General features: G+C 46.2%; 1 protein-coding gene across 3 annotated transcripts in view; it reads right to left on the bottom strand.

Moving 5' to 3' along the window:
• The window catches only part of LOC308462916 (multidrug resistance-associated protein 1-like), a 74,270-nt gene that overhangs the window by 37,285 nt on the left and 24,013 nt on the right, over window positions 1-12,972 (bottom strand). For all 3 annotated transcript variants that reach the window (XM_080980931.1, XM_080980933.1, XM_080980932.1), the window contains exons 6-10: window positions 7,246-7,307; window positions 5,835-5,966; window positions 4,130-4,357; window positions 2,315-2,492; window positions 946-1,107 (exon numbers count right to left, since the gene is read on the bottom strand). In XM_080980931.1, coding sequence (XP_080837057.1) covers window positions 946-1,107; window positions 2,315-2,492; window positions 4,130-4,357; window positions 5,835-5,966; window positions 7,246-7,307 — 762 coding nt within the window. The remainder of the gene's footprint in view (window positions 1-945; window positions 1,108-2,314; window positions 2,493-4,129; window positions 4,358-5,834; window positions 5,967-7,245; window positions 7,308-12,972) is intronic.

The raw sequence follows: 12,972 nt of genomic DNA, 5'->3' as shown, positions 1-12,972 counted from the left end.
AGCAGGTACTTTCCTGCCTTTTAGCCAGAGGAAACTGGGGAAGAGTGCTGAGTGGGAGAGCACCTGCCTTGAAGGCAGAGTCCCCGATTCAACCCCTGCCATTTCTAGTTAAGAGGTTCAAGTAACAGAGTGTGGGAGAAACTGACGAGCCACTGCCAGTCAGAGGAGACAGGAGTCTGATTCGCAGCTTTGCATACTCAGATTCCAGTCATTAGTTGAAGGTTACAGCATGAGAATGTCAAAGAGCGAGCTGGCAGTAAATCACACCATTCAAAGTTGGAGCTAGCTCTTTATTAACGGTTGACTGTCAGGCCTAATGAGCACAGCAGCTCATCCTCAGCAGGTCTGACCCCATGAATCAGTTGCGAAGTCTGAAAGTCCCTGCCTCCCCAGGGCTTTCCCCCAACAATTAGAGACTGTGCCTGCGTGCAGCCTGCCGCTGCTCTGCCCATTTCAGCTCTCTTCTGGTTCTGGGAGACCAGCGGGGAGGGGAGCTTAACACAGGAGGAGGGGAGACATCCATTTCTCTGCATCAAGCCTGACTCATCTCTGCTTCTTGGCCTCCCTCCTCTCCTGCTTCAGTTTCTGCCTCTGATTCTGGACTTCTCTCTGCCACAGATTCTTCCTGCTCACTAAACCCTTCAGCTTCTGACGTCTCCTCCCCGCAGTCTTCTCCCTGTGACCACTCATCATTGTCCCACCGCCACTCCCTGGGCTCTGAGCCTTCTTCCCTTGATGGTTCCCCAGCTGGTTCCATCCACCATTCCTCTGCATCTTACCAGTCCAAGACAGAGAGCTGTCTGCACTTCTTTCCCTTCCCTGTTATCCCATCCTGGATTCTGAAGCCCTAATCCTTTGATGACAGGATTCTGGCTTTCCCTTGAGTAAAATAAGCACCATTGTTTAGCTGCAGTAAAGGAAACAATGGACGCACAGTACTTTTACCTGCCACAGCAAACAGAGAGCCAGTATGACTTGCAAAGGTGCAGACCAGACCATGTTGATGTAGGTAGCCAAGTCCATGAACCTCTGGGCATCCACCGACATCAGGTTGACAATTTCTCCAACTGTGGATGTCTTCCTTGCTGAATTTGTGATGACCAAGGCCTTGGCAGGGTAGAGGAGAGGAAGACAAAATGAAAAGTCCAGAGGCTGGAAGGTTTGCTGGGGCATAAAGAACTTTGATTGGCAAAATCCTACTTCCTTAGATGCAGGAGTTTGGCAGCGAAGATGCTGGATAAACATACACACATATATATAAACACATGAACTAAAGGGAAGCCAAGCATGGGCTTAAAGTTTGGGACAGAATGCTCTCAAATGGAAAAACTGTCATGCCTAGAGCTTTAGAAATCAAAAGAATTCTCCTTTCTCTCTTAAAAAAAATAACCTCCAAAGGTTTTCGATAGGTCATACCTATAAGCCAGAAACATCAATTAAATAGTGAGATGTTAACTGAATAAGCATATATCATCAAACAAGTTGAGTTTAGGAACTTGCTAGATGGTATGCAGACGGTGTTTGGTGGTAGAGCACATTCTTTTGAAAGGAGGAGCTCCCACTACCAACCTCTGGCATCTTCGACTAATCAGGGAACAGGCGACTGGAAAGATCTCTTTTAGCCATGGACCCTGAGGAGCTACTACTAATCAGGACAGGCGATACTGGGTCAGATGAACAGTTGGTGTGAACTGGTGTAAGACTGTCCTCTCATCGTTTCTGATAGAAGCAGGCAGTGTCTCTAAGGTGAATTTGGATCCCATTCAAAACAAACATCACCAAGGAGAAATGAATCAAAATGTCACTGGGAGCATAGGAAGCTGGCTTAATATGCAGCCAGACTATCTACCCATTGAGCTCAGTATTGTCCACACTAATGACTGGCAGCTGCTCTCCAGGGATTCAGACAGGGAACGTTCTCAGCCCTAACTGGTCAGGACCTTCACGCAAAGAAGCCACAGCCCTTCTTCCAGTTGAGTAATTAGAGCACATCGGCTGCATTTGCCATCTGGAGCAAGCCATTCCCCAAAGGATAAGGGGCAGCGTTGCTAAGCTACGCTTCTAGGCTGGAAGTCATTTGTAAGCAGCTGCAGCCAGGGCAGCGTCTCGAGATGTGGGCGAGGACCGTCGCAGCTCCCTATGCAGCTGGGGACAAATGCAGCAATGCTACCCCAGCCTAAAGTTAAAGCCAACCGTGGGGGTTTAGGATGAAAGCTTACTGAGCGAGACATTTAGTCTAGTTCACTGCGGGCGCCAATCCCTGTGGATAAAGTGATGTCAGGTGGGGTTAGGGTATACATCTGCAGGTCTCTACCTTCCGATAGACTGCACCGATCACAGCTGTTTTAAGCCTCATCCCCGTCACGAAGCAGATGTGGAAGTACTGGTGGAGGACCAGAGTCTGCAGGCCGGTGGAGACAAAGAGGAGCGCCGTGTACAGGTAGCCTTGCCAATTGGGGGCGTTCTCGTCATTCACAAAGTTGATGAGCAACCTGCAAACGAAGCAGCCCGGGGGACATTTGAAAGGAAGCCAGTGAAAAGCCCTGGTTAGCCAGTGAGCGAGGGAAGTTCACCATCTCCAGTTCCCTACAGGTCCAAAGATGGCAGTGTGGGCCTGCAGGGAAACGAGACTGAAAACACTCTGGCCGTGAAATAGAAAGAGAGTGGGGGTGGAATTCCAACCAGCTCTTAAATGCAAACATTCTTGAAGTGGCTAACGAAAGAAACAGATGACAATACAATCTTGCAGCTGTAAGGTCTCCTAAAATCCAATTAAATAGCTGCTAAAAAATATACTTGAACGCATGGGCAAATTAAAAGTTTTGGTTTTTTTTTAAAAAAAAAAAATATCCTTGCCTGACACTTAATGGTATGGACCAGGCAAGCAGCCTGGGGAAAGCATTCTGCAGAGCCACCACTAAAAAGGCCATTGGCGACGCTTGATTATTTCAGAGTGCTGCCTTTGCTGTGCAATAACCCAGCCAGGGAGATTTAAAGTGAGGAAAATACATAACTTACGAGACCGGACAGACTTCCAAGCATGTCATGCATAAGGGAGGTTTTTGTGGGTTTGTTTATTTGGCTTTCTTACCCCTCCCTCCACCACCGTAAGATTCCAGGGGTTACAACTATATAAAAATTAGAATCGGTTAAAACAATGTGTGTTCCAAAGTAAGTACGGTGTGGGCTTGCCACTGAGATTTCAGCACCTCCTTCCCAAATATTTCCTTAAAAATCACATTGCCCGTGTTGTCTATCTAAAACTCCAGGGTGCAATGTTAAGAGAGAAGCACCGGAGTTTGATGGAAGAGCAAAATTTTTGCATTTATAAGGGTCAATCCCAGACAGCTCTGGCTAAAAGCAAAAGGCGGAAGGCAATGCAAAAGGCATCTCTCTGCTGAAGATCCTAGAGTGCTATTATGCACCAGAGAAGTTCATTTTGAACAAGATGAACAAATCGCTTGACTTTCATATGAGGCACAGCCCATTTACATGGATCGCTGGGCAAACTTACTAGAGTTCAATCGCCGTTTTATGTGAACAAAGTGTTCCTGCTCAAACACAGCCACATTGCCCTGCAGTGAAGGGGAAGGTCAGGAGAGGGTTAGCATGCCATCTTCAGGGGAGATGTTCTGTACCTTCTCAGCAAGGAATGTTTGAAAATCTTCCAAGGGGATTGCCAAGAGTGCCCCCAAATGCTGTGAAAACCGCTGTCGTAAGTGGAGGAACAGAAACACCATGTAAACTCCTAGACAGCAGTTTTCCTAAGTGTGCCGGACTGTATGAAATCTGGGGACATCTACTTCTCGTTCTGATGAGTGGGAAAGTGGGAAATGGCTAGCTCAGGCATCCCCAAACTCGGCTCTCCAGATGTTTCGGGACTACAACTCCCATCATCCCTGACCACTGGCCCCGTTAGCTAGGGATGATGGGAGTTGTAGTCCCAAAACGTCTGGAGGGCCGGGTTTGGAGGTGCCTGGGCTGGGAGACCCAAGTAAACCAACTCTCTGCTTTATAAAGGGAAGAGGAGCATCAAAAGCAATCAACAACCACCCATGGAAAAGTTTGATACCAGCAGCAACTATCCATGCACTCTACAGTGATGGGAGCAAGACAGTGCTCTGCTTACCTTAAGAGTTCAGGTCCTGTAAACATCATAAGGTCATGGAAGGCCTTGAAGAGGAAGCTCATGAGGAAGTATGGCCCAAACGACTTGTATAAGACCTTAGCAAGAGACGGCTCCTTGTCCCTTTGAGAAGGTTTGATGATCAGAGCTTCAGCTTCTTCCGTCACATCCCCGTTCGAGCCACTGGATTTTGTAGGTTTCTTGGGCGAGTACAGCATTGGTGTCGAGAGCCTATCGAAACAGAAGCGTCCAGAGATTCTGTATTCACTGGCATACTTCATCTGCACACAACGTGTATTTATGGTATTTTCATATTTCTTTATTACAACCAGTGGCGTAGCGTGGGGGGTGCATGGGGGGCCAGCCGCACCGGGCGCAACATCTGGGGGTTAGGGGGTGCAAATCCACGGGTTAGGGGGCGCAAATTACTTGCCTTGCCCCGGGTGCTGACAACCCACGCTACGCCACTGATTACAACTGTGAAATAAAATGGTGTAGAACTCATCACCGCCACTACCCACACCAGATATTGCCGGACTACAGCTCCTAACATTCCTTGAACGCTGGCCAGGAATTGGCAAGCCAACATCACCTGGTGAGCAAGTTTCTAATCCCAGGTGCAGGTGGCAGGTCAGGTGCAGTTCTCCTCCTGGCCATTAGCTGCTGCTTTTTGTGAGGGGCGGAGGGAGAGACGAGGGCGGGGGCCACATGCAAAAGGAGCCAAGTTGCCTGCATGCTTAGTAGCCATATAGAAGAGAGAATTGCAGCAGCTTTACCTTGCGTGACAGGCTAGGCTCGCTGAAATACTCTCTGAGACGCCCCAGGTATAGGGCGGTATATAAATTCAATTAATAATAATAATAATAAAAATAATAATCTGTTAAAGGTGCACACACCCTGGCTTCTTTTGCATCTGGCTGCTTTAAATGAGAGGCAAATGGGTTTTGAAGTTATGCAAAGTCTTGCATCTGCAAGAAGGTCAAAGAAGAGGCGGGAAATGCCCCAGCAGAGAAGCAGGCCTGCATTCCTTGCAAATATGCTGTAAATCAGGGATTTGCAACCTAATGCCGGGGGTCGTTTAACTGGCCCATGGACCCCTGCTGCCTGCTCAGGGACCCCTGCTGCCCACTCAGTCGGCTCCCATGCACGACACTAAATCGGTGCAGAGCAGAGCGGGGACCGCCTTCCGCGACACTGGCTGGCTTCCCATTGGCTGCAGGAAGCTCCGGCCCACTGCAGTGTCTGCGGGACCATGAACAGGCCCAAGCCACAAAAACTCTTCCGACCCCTGCTGTAAATCATCCGTCAATTTTGGAACTGCCTGCATGCAACTGTGTTTCGGAGTCTGAGGCTCTGAATAGCTGCAAGGCAGGGCTTGCAATTCAGCTACTCGTTGACTTTTTTGCCTTCTCCCCTCTCCTGGACTCACCAAGCGTCTCTCGCCTTTTGCAGAGCCAGGACAGAAACGGTTGAGGAGCTCCCCCCCGCCTTCATTCTTTCTGTTTTACAGACTTGGTTGTAGAAAGGAAGTTTACGGAGAAAACGAAAGGTGAAACCTCAGTGGAGTTATACCGAGAATGATCTGCATTACCTTCTACAAGCCCCAGCCAGCACAAGAAATGATAGTCCAGCAACATCTGGCAGACACAGTCTCCCCACCTTCGGATTCTTAGTAGTTTAACACTGACGGTAAACTTAAAATACTTACGTTTTTGCCTTTGCATACTCCTTCGCCCAGTTCTGAACCATACCAGGCACCACTTCTTCAGATGTATCCTCCTTGTTTAACGACCACAGGTCTTTCGCTTCCAACGGCTGCCGATATCCTTGAATCATCAACCTACGTTAGAAAATGTGCAGCAGTTAGTCAAAGAGTGCATAGAAAATCAGAAAACCGAGGCCCTCCTCCCTGCAAGCCAAAAGTCATAGAAACAGCTGCAATTTCTCCTCTACTGAATAGCACACCAATTGGCATCATGGTTTTATAGTGTGATATAATCCCTCTCCCGAGAACAATATGGCCTCCCTCAAAAGCTCTCCATTCTTCTCCAGTCATGGGTAGCTTGTGGCTCAGGGTCCCTTCTATCCTTGAAACAAGATCAGCTTCGCCTTAGAGTGGAACTTTTTTTTGCTTTGCGTCTATTTTACAAAAATACAAAAAGCTTTCTTTCAGCTGTATTCAGCTGAACTCTTTACCTGGTTACTGTTGTTTTACACAACTGTATTTATATCAAATTCTATTATATTTATGCTGCTGTTGCTGTTTTTTAAGTATAGTGGTACCTCCGGTTGCGCATGCGATCCATTCCATAGGTCTGGTCGGATCCCGAGGAATTCGCAACCGGAGGTGCCGCTTCTGAACATGGCGCTGTTCAGCACCTCTGTGCATGCGCGTGCAATGAAACTCGTAAAAATACTTCCAGGTTTGCCACATACGTATCCTGAAGGATACATAACCGGAGGTGAATGCAACTAGAGTTACCACTGTATTTATTTTAATGCTGCTTTTTAATAATAATAATATTGTGTATTGCTTTGGGCAACGTCCAGTGGCAAAACCACTTATGGAGAACTGCAAGTATATATAATCAGTATTTCTGTAGCAGAAACATGGGACTAATAAGCCACAAGGCGCACAAGCGCAGCTCATGTGAAATGCAAACATAGGTGAATGCCTTAGACCAGCAGCAGGCAACTTAAGCTCCACTAGATGGGTGCTGGACTACAATTCCCAACATCCCGGATCAATGGCCATGGCTGAGGCTGATGGGAGTGGTCAAGGACACCCCCATCCCTCCCTTAGATAAGAAAAGAGGAAGGAAGGAAAAGAGAGAGAGAATGAAAGAGAAAGAGAGAAAGAAAACAGCCAGCCCACTGTCTTTGAGAATTTCAATGCTTCACCCCTCAAATATGCTGTTATTCATATGGTCATTGCTTTATTTCACTTAGAATTCTTGATACACAACCGTTTTGTTTCTCATTTCTTTCTAAGGAGGAGCCAGCACCCAATATGACTTATATGTCAAACTGCCAAGGATAACAGAGCCTTGAGCAAACCTTAAACAGGCATAGGGAAAGTAGGTTGATGGAGCTCAAATGTGAACCATTTGTCCTCTTACCCAGTGATCCACCAGAATGTGATCCTGGACAGAAAAGAAGCGCTGGATTCCGGGCAGGGATTCTAAGGAGTGAAAAATATTCAAACTGTTACAAATCAGATTTAATATTTCTGCTTTTCTGCAGAATGTAACATCCAAGTCCTTTTTTTTTTAATCCTAACAAAGCTTGCCACACCTAGTTTCTCATTTCCATCCCGAATTTTAGACGTATTATACACTTGCACACAAACACTAAGGGTTCCCATTTAACATTATGAATTCAGTTCAATAATGCGTGCCAAATTAAAACCAAGCACGTAGATGGCGCGTCTCACAAAACCCCAGCGTGTGTTTGTATATAATGCATGAGAAACATTTTCAAATGGAGCTCTCTAACAGCGATAGGGAGAAGTACCAGATTTGGGACGGGGAGTGAGGTTTTATCATGCTGAAACCCCAAATTGGAGCCACTAGCTAATTCTCAGCTGCAAGGCCCCACTCCCTGCCTCTGCAATTAGACTCTAAGTTTTAAACAACATGTTCGAGAACACAGGAAGCTGCCTCAGAGCACCTCCTTTGCCTGTACCATGTCCCAAGGCTGACCCTGACATCTCCAGCTAAAGGCCCCCAATTGAAATCCTGGATGGTTCAGCGCCGAGGGCCTTCTGGCGGTTCCCTCATTGCGAGAAGCAAAGCTACAGGGAACCAGGCAGAGGGCCTTCTTGGTAGTGGCGCCCGCCCTGTGGAACGCCCTCCTATCAGATGTCAAAGTGATAAACAACTACCTGACATTCAGAAGACATCTTAAGGCAGCCCTGTTCAGGGAAGTTTTTAATGTGTAATATTTTAGTGTTTTTTGGTTTCTATGGAAGCCGCCCAGAGTGGCTGGGGAAACCCAGCCAGATGGGCGGGGTACAAATAATAAATTATTATTATTATTATTATTATTATTATTATTATTGATGATGCTAGTATTATTTATGCCGACAGGTAGAACTCCTGCAGGATTTCAGGCAGGGGTCTTTAGCTGGAGAGGCCAGAGGCCGAACTTGAGATCTTCTACATGCAATGCAGCTGGCTCTGTCTCTGAGCTATACTGCCCTTCACTCAAATCCTCCTGCCACAAACCGAAAAATATTCCGGTCAATTGGAATCAGTGCTGCTTGGCTCCAAAAGCACCTTAGCACACATATGGCAAGGACGTCAGCGGTTTTATTAGAGCTATCAGGAAAAACTTTCCCTTCCCCAGCCAAACCCGCAGCCAAACTAGAAAATATTCGGCGTCTCAGTCCCTCCCAACAGATTAAAGGCCCAGCCAATTATACAACATTAAGCCAGGGTTACGGAAAGGGCAGTCTCCCGGGTGGTGAGACATCGCTCAGTCCCTCACTTCCATTCTAGCTCAATGCCCAACCGCAGAGCTGAAAAGCAGCCGCCAACTTCAACAAAGAGCACATTGCCAAGGAGGAGAGCCCTTCGCACCAATCCTGGTTGACGCTCCCTTCCTGGAGTGGTGAGCACAAAAGCCCACAGTGGCACTTGCTCAAGTTCCTTTCCCCGGGAATGAGAAAGCTTATACTTTCTGTTCTGCAAAATCTGTCTACTATATGCCCCAAACAAATGAAATACCACGAAAATCCCTGAAACGAGAAGTAATCGACTAGAAATATTATCTTATAGAAATGGACTAAATAATAAAAATCAAGAAGGTTAAGGGGAAAATGAGAAAAACTTAAAACTGAACAAAGCCTTAACGGGATGCTGGCTACAAACCTCGTTCCACTGAACTATTCAGTTTCCTCAGAAGGAAACAGAAAAATCATAAACCTTAAATGACCAAAACTCAAAGAAAGGGGGTAGAACTCCCAAAAATTCTGAAGTATTATAATCCTAGCTTGACCTAGGTGAAGCAAAGGTCATTTAAGGTTTATGATTTTTCTATTTCCTTCTGAGGAAACTGAATAATTCAGTGAAACGAGGTTTGTAGCCAGCATCCCGTTAAGGCTTTGTTCAATTTTAGGTTTTCCTCATTTTTTCCCTTAAACTTTTTGATTTTTATTATTTAGTCCATTTCCATAAAATAATATTTCTAATCGATTACTTCTCGTTTCAGGGATTTTCACGGTATTTCATTTCTCGGTTCCGTGACTGTCTTTTTTCTACTGCTGTCTACTGTACTTATATGCCAGCTTTTGCCAACCTGCCGCTCTCTAGCCCTGGCTGGCTTTTGCCGCCAGACAGCTTCCACCAACACCCCAATCCCAGCAACCATGAACCTGTCTCGGCCTCTTGGCTTCACGACTACCTCACTTGGCCTGTTCTTATCACCACCACCACCACCTGCAGGAATTCGGCTGGGTCCGGGAAAGGGAAGAGGGCTGCTTTGGCCACACAGAGCCAAGCCGAGCGAGAACTCGCTGCTCCTGGCCCAGGGACACAACACATTATAAAGTTATTTCTTTGGGCCGGAGACAAGGCACCCTCTGTCCTTGCTTTCCGCTGAACAGTCCAGAGTGTCCCTAACTTATCAAACAGCCGCTGGAGCCCCAATTGCCCTATTAATCATCTGCGTCTGGAAGCCTGTTTACATATGGCAGGGCTTGCGAGGTCAAAAACAACACATCGAGGCATGGTGGTCCCCACCCTCTGGTGAAGGCGGAAAGCAGCAGCTAAAAAAAAAGCCAATATGCTCTTATGTATCATCTCAGACGGATGAAAACAGGCACAAGTTATGCTTTGATTTAAAAGCAAGGGGAAACAGCAGCCGCTACCACCCACCCAACCATGATTATTATTTCCAAAGGAATGCCAAGGAGGCGGCGTAAGGATCTCCCCGATTCCTCTCCTAACTTTGGCACAGCCGGCACAACCACCTCTTGGTTACCAAGAGCGTTGTTGTGAAGTATAGAAGCCAAGCACTTCCCGCATTATCGCATTCCTTCGTGTGCTCAAGTTTTCCATGGAAGAACACCATACGGACAACTCCCAAAAATAATAGAAAGCAGATCTGCATGGAAACCCCTCTGAACTACCAGAACAGCCAGTGGCCATTGATGAATATGGCTTAAAGGCAGTGAGATTCTCAGTTCTGGATCTGAGGAAAGGACGAACAGGCACAACGGGAAGGGGAGCCGGGGCCGCCTGCTTGCCAGCTCCACCTGCATTTTGCTATCTATCAAAACTAAGCTACTTGCAAGAGCCAGAGAGCAAGATTTTATCTGCCCCAGAGATCAAAAGAGGCAGAGAATAGGCTGAAGACAAATATTTATGTTGGCAGAAGTCAGTGGCAACAGGTCAAACACCATGAAGGGCTTTGACTGCTCTTTCTGACTGACTGCATTCCTATTAGGAAGAAATGCACCCCCTTTGAAATGAATCAATTCACGACAAAACAGTCGCTGTAACCAAAAAGACCCGAGTTCAGGTTCCAAGCAAATTCTGCCTTGGATTACGTTACCATTCATTAGAGTCTTCATTAAGATATATTACTCAAATAATATAACTCTAAATGGGCAGCAGCAGCAGCAACAAGTACCATAATCTCTAGTACCATAAACCACTAGGGTGAGGTAGCTCTCTACTAACAAACAGGGAACTGAAAGCAAGTCCCTAGAGTGGGTAAGATTTGAACACAGGCCTCTCCTTCTGAACAACATTTCTAACTTAGAAATCATATCCAGTTTTTAACCTGAATAACTGCTAAATTGTTTTGTTTACCTATTAAGAGTATTGTTTGCTATAGCTTCCATTTAGGAAGAGTGTTCTACCACAGTGTGCAATCAGCCAGCAGCACTACAGGGACAAGGCTACCGTAAGAATTCGCACCCATTACAGGGGTTGTTCAAGCACTACATCAAATGGTGGTTAGGCATAACAAAAATAAGACCAAAGGAATATCGGGCTCACATATGCTGTTCTTTCTTGGCACCCTGAGATTAGCAACTTCTCAAACCTGGTTTCATAGTTTACTAACTGAAAGAACTGGGAAACTATAAATTGCTACCGAACCAGGAAGTCATCGATCAGTGGCTGGGATGGGCAATCATTCCAGGGTATCCCGGCTTATTTCTCCTAATTCGTTAACCTGCTGACATTAATCCACAGTTCCCCTTTTTCAAATATAACAGGGAACTCTGGCTTAATAAAAGCCAGGATCATAGAACCATAGAATTGTAGAGTTGGAAAGGACCTCAAGGATCCTCTAGTCCAGCCTTTCTCAACCTGTGGGTCCCCAGATGTTGTTGAACTACAACTCCCATCACCCCTAGCTATCAAAGCCAGAGCTCAGGGATGATGGGAGTTGTAGTCCAACAACATATGGGGACCCACAGGTTGAGAACCACTGCGTCTAGTCCAACCCCCTACAATGAAGGAATATGCAGCTGTCCCATATGGGGATTGAACCTCCAACCTTGACGTTATGAGCACCACGCTCTAACCAACTGAGCTACCCAGTGACAGTGTGCTGAAACCAGCATGCAACGGGAAGGAGAATCATTGTCTGAACTGAGCCACTGTGTGCAAGGGAGGAGGAGTGTATGCAAGCCAAAAGTTTGTTCTCGTGTGTGTCTGAATGCCCCTGCTGGCTACAGCTGAAGGTCCCAGCTTTAACCCTCAATGGCATCTCCTGTTGGGTTGGTAAATAATTCCTTCCTGAAACCCTGAAGAGCTGCTGCTGCTGCTGCTGCTGCTGCTACCAGTCAGTGTAGAGAATTCTGAACTAGATGGACCAATGCGCCTGTCTTGGTATAAATCAGATTCTTATGGGTGGTCTGCAAGTAACTTTTATTCAAAGTACAGTTGTACCTTGGAAGTCGAACAGGATCCGTTCCGGAAGTCCGTTCAAACCAAAGTGCGGCTTCTGATAGGCTGCAGAAAGCTCCTGCAGCCAATCGGAAGCAGTGGAAGCCCCGTCGGACGTTTGGCTTCCAAAAATAGTTTGCATACTGCAACAGTCACTTCCAGGTTTGCAACGTTCAGGAGCCAATACGTTCGAGAACTAAGCTGTTCAAAAACCAAGGTACGACTGTATACCTGCTGAAATTAATGACTGTGACTAAGTTAGGTACGTTGATTTCAGCTAGTCTACTATCAGGAAAAGTAAGCTGAATAGCGCTGACTGCTCTTCTTTTTCCAGTTTTATCCCGCCGCTCGGTCCCAGCTCAAACTCCCAAACCAGCTCACCTGTTCACTAAAATCAGTATCATGGTCTGGCTGAGCAAATACATAAACCACCAGAGGCCATTTAAGTCCGCAAGGTACATCACTGTCTAAAAATAAGAACTCACAACTATGGACCTAATTAAGAGCTAAATCACAACTGTCAAGCCGGGGAAATGGTGCTAATCCCACGAAACAGAGAGAAGGCCTGTGCACAAACGAGATAGCAGAAATGACCGCTTCCCAGTTCGTGAGCGTCTTTGCAGAGATTTTTGAACAACAGTTTAGGATACACAGACACACAAGTTTCCACACTGCAGTATTTATAGTACCAGAAAAATAGGAAGAAAATGACCTTTAAGAAATAAAACCACCACCAACAATTCGGCCAATAAACTTGCTTCTTTCTGGAAACTCTAAGAAGAGAGTTCCAGAATTCTTATTTTAAGAATTTGTTTGCATATAATATGGTCAAACAAAATTATTAGAAGAAAACTGGTAAGAACACTGGCAGGATTACTGTAATAGCCTGCAGTTTTAGAGGAGTATATATTTAAAGTGGATGAATAAATGAGCAAATTAAGTTAT

This window comes from Podarcis pityusensis (assembly GCF_964106645.2).
Source record: "Podarcis pityusensis genome assembly, chromosome: 14".
Classification (NCBI taxonomy): domain Eukaryota; kingdom Metazoa; phylum Chordata; class Lepidosauria; order Squamata; family Lacertidae; genus Podarcis; species Podarcis pityusensis.
Note: the sequence above shows the minus strand (reverse complement) of the source record. Positions and strands in the feature narration are given on the sequence as shown.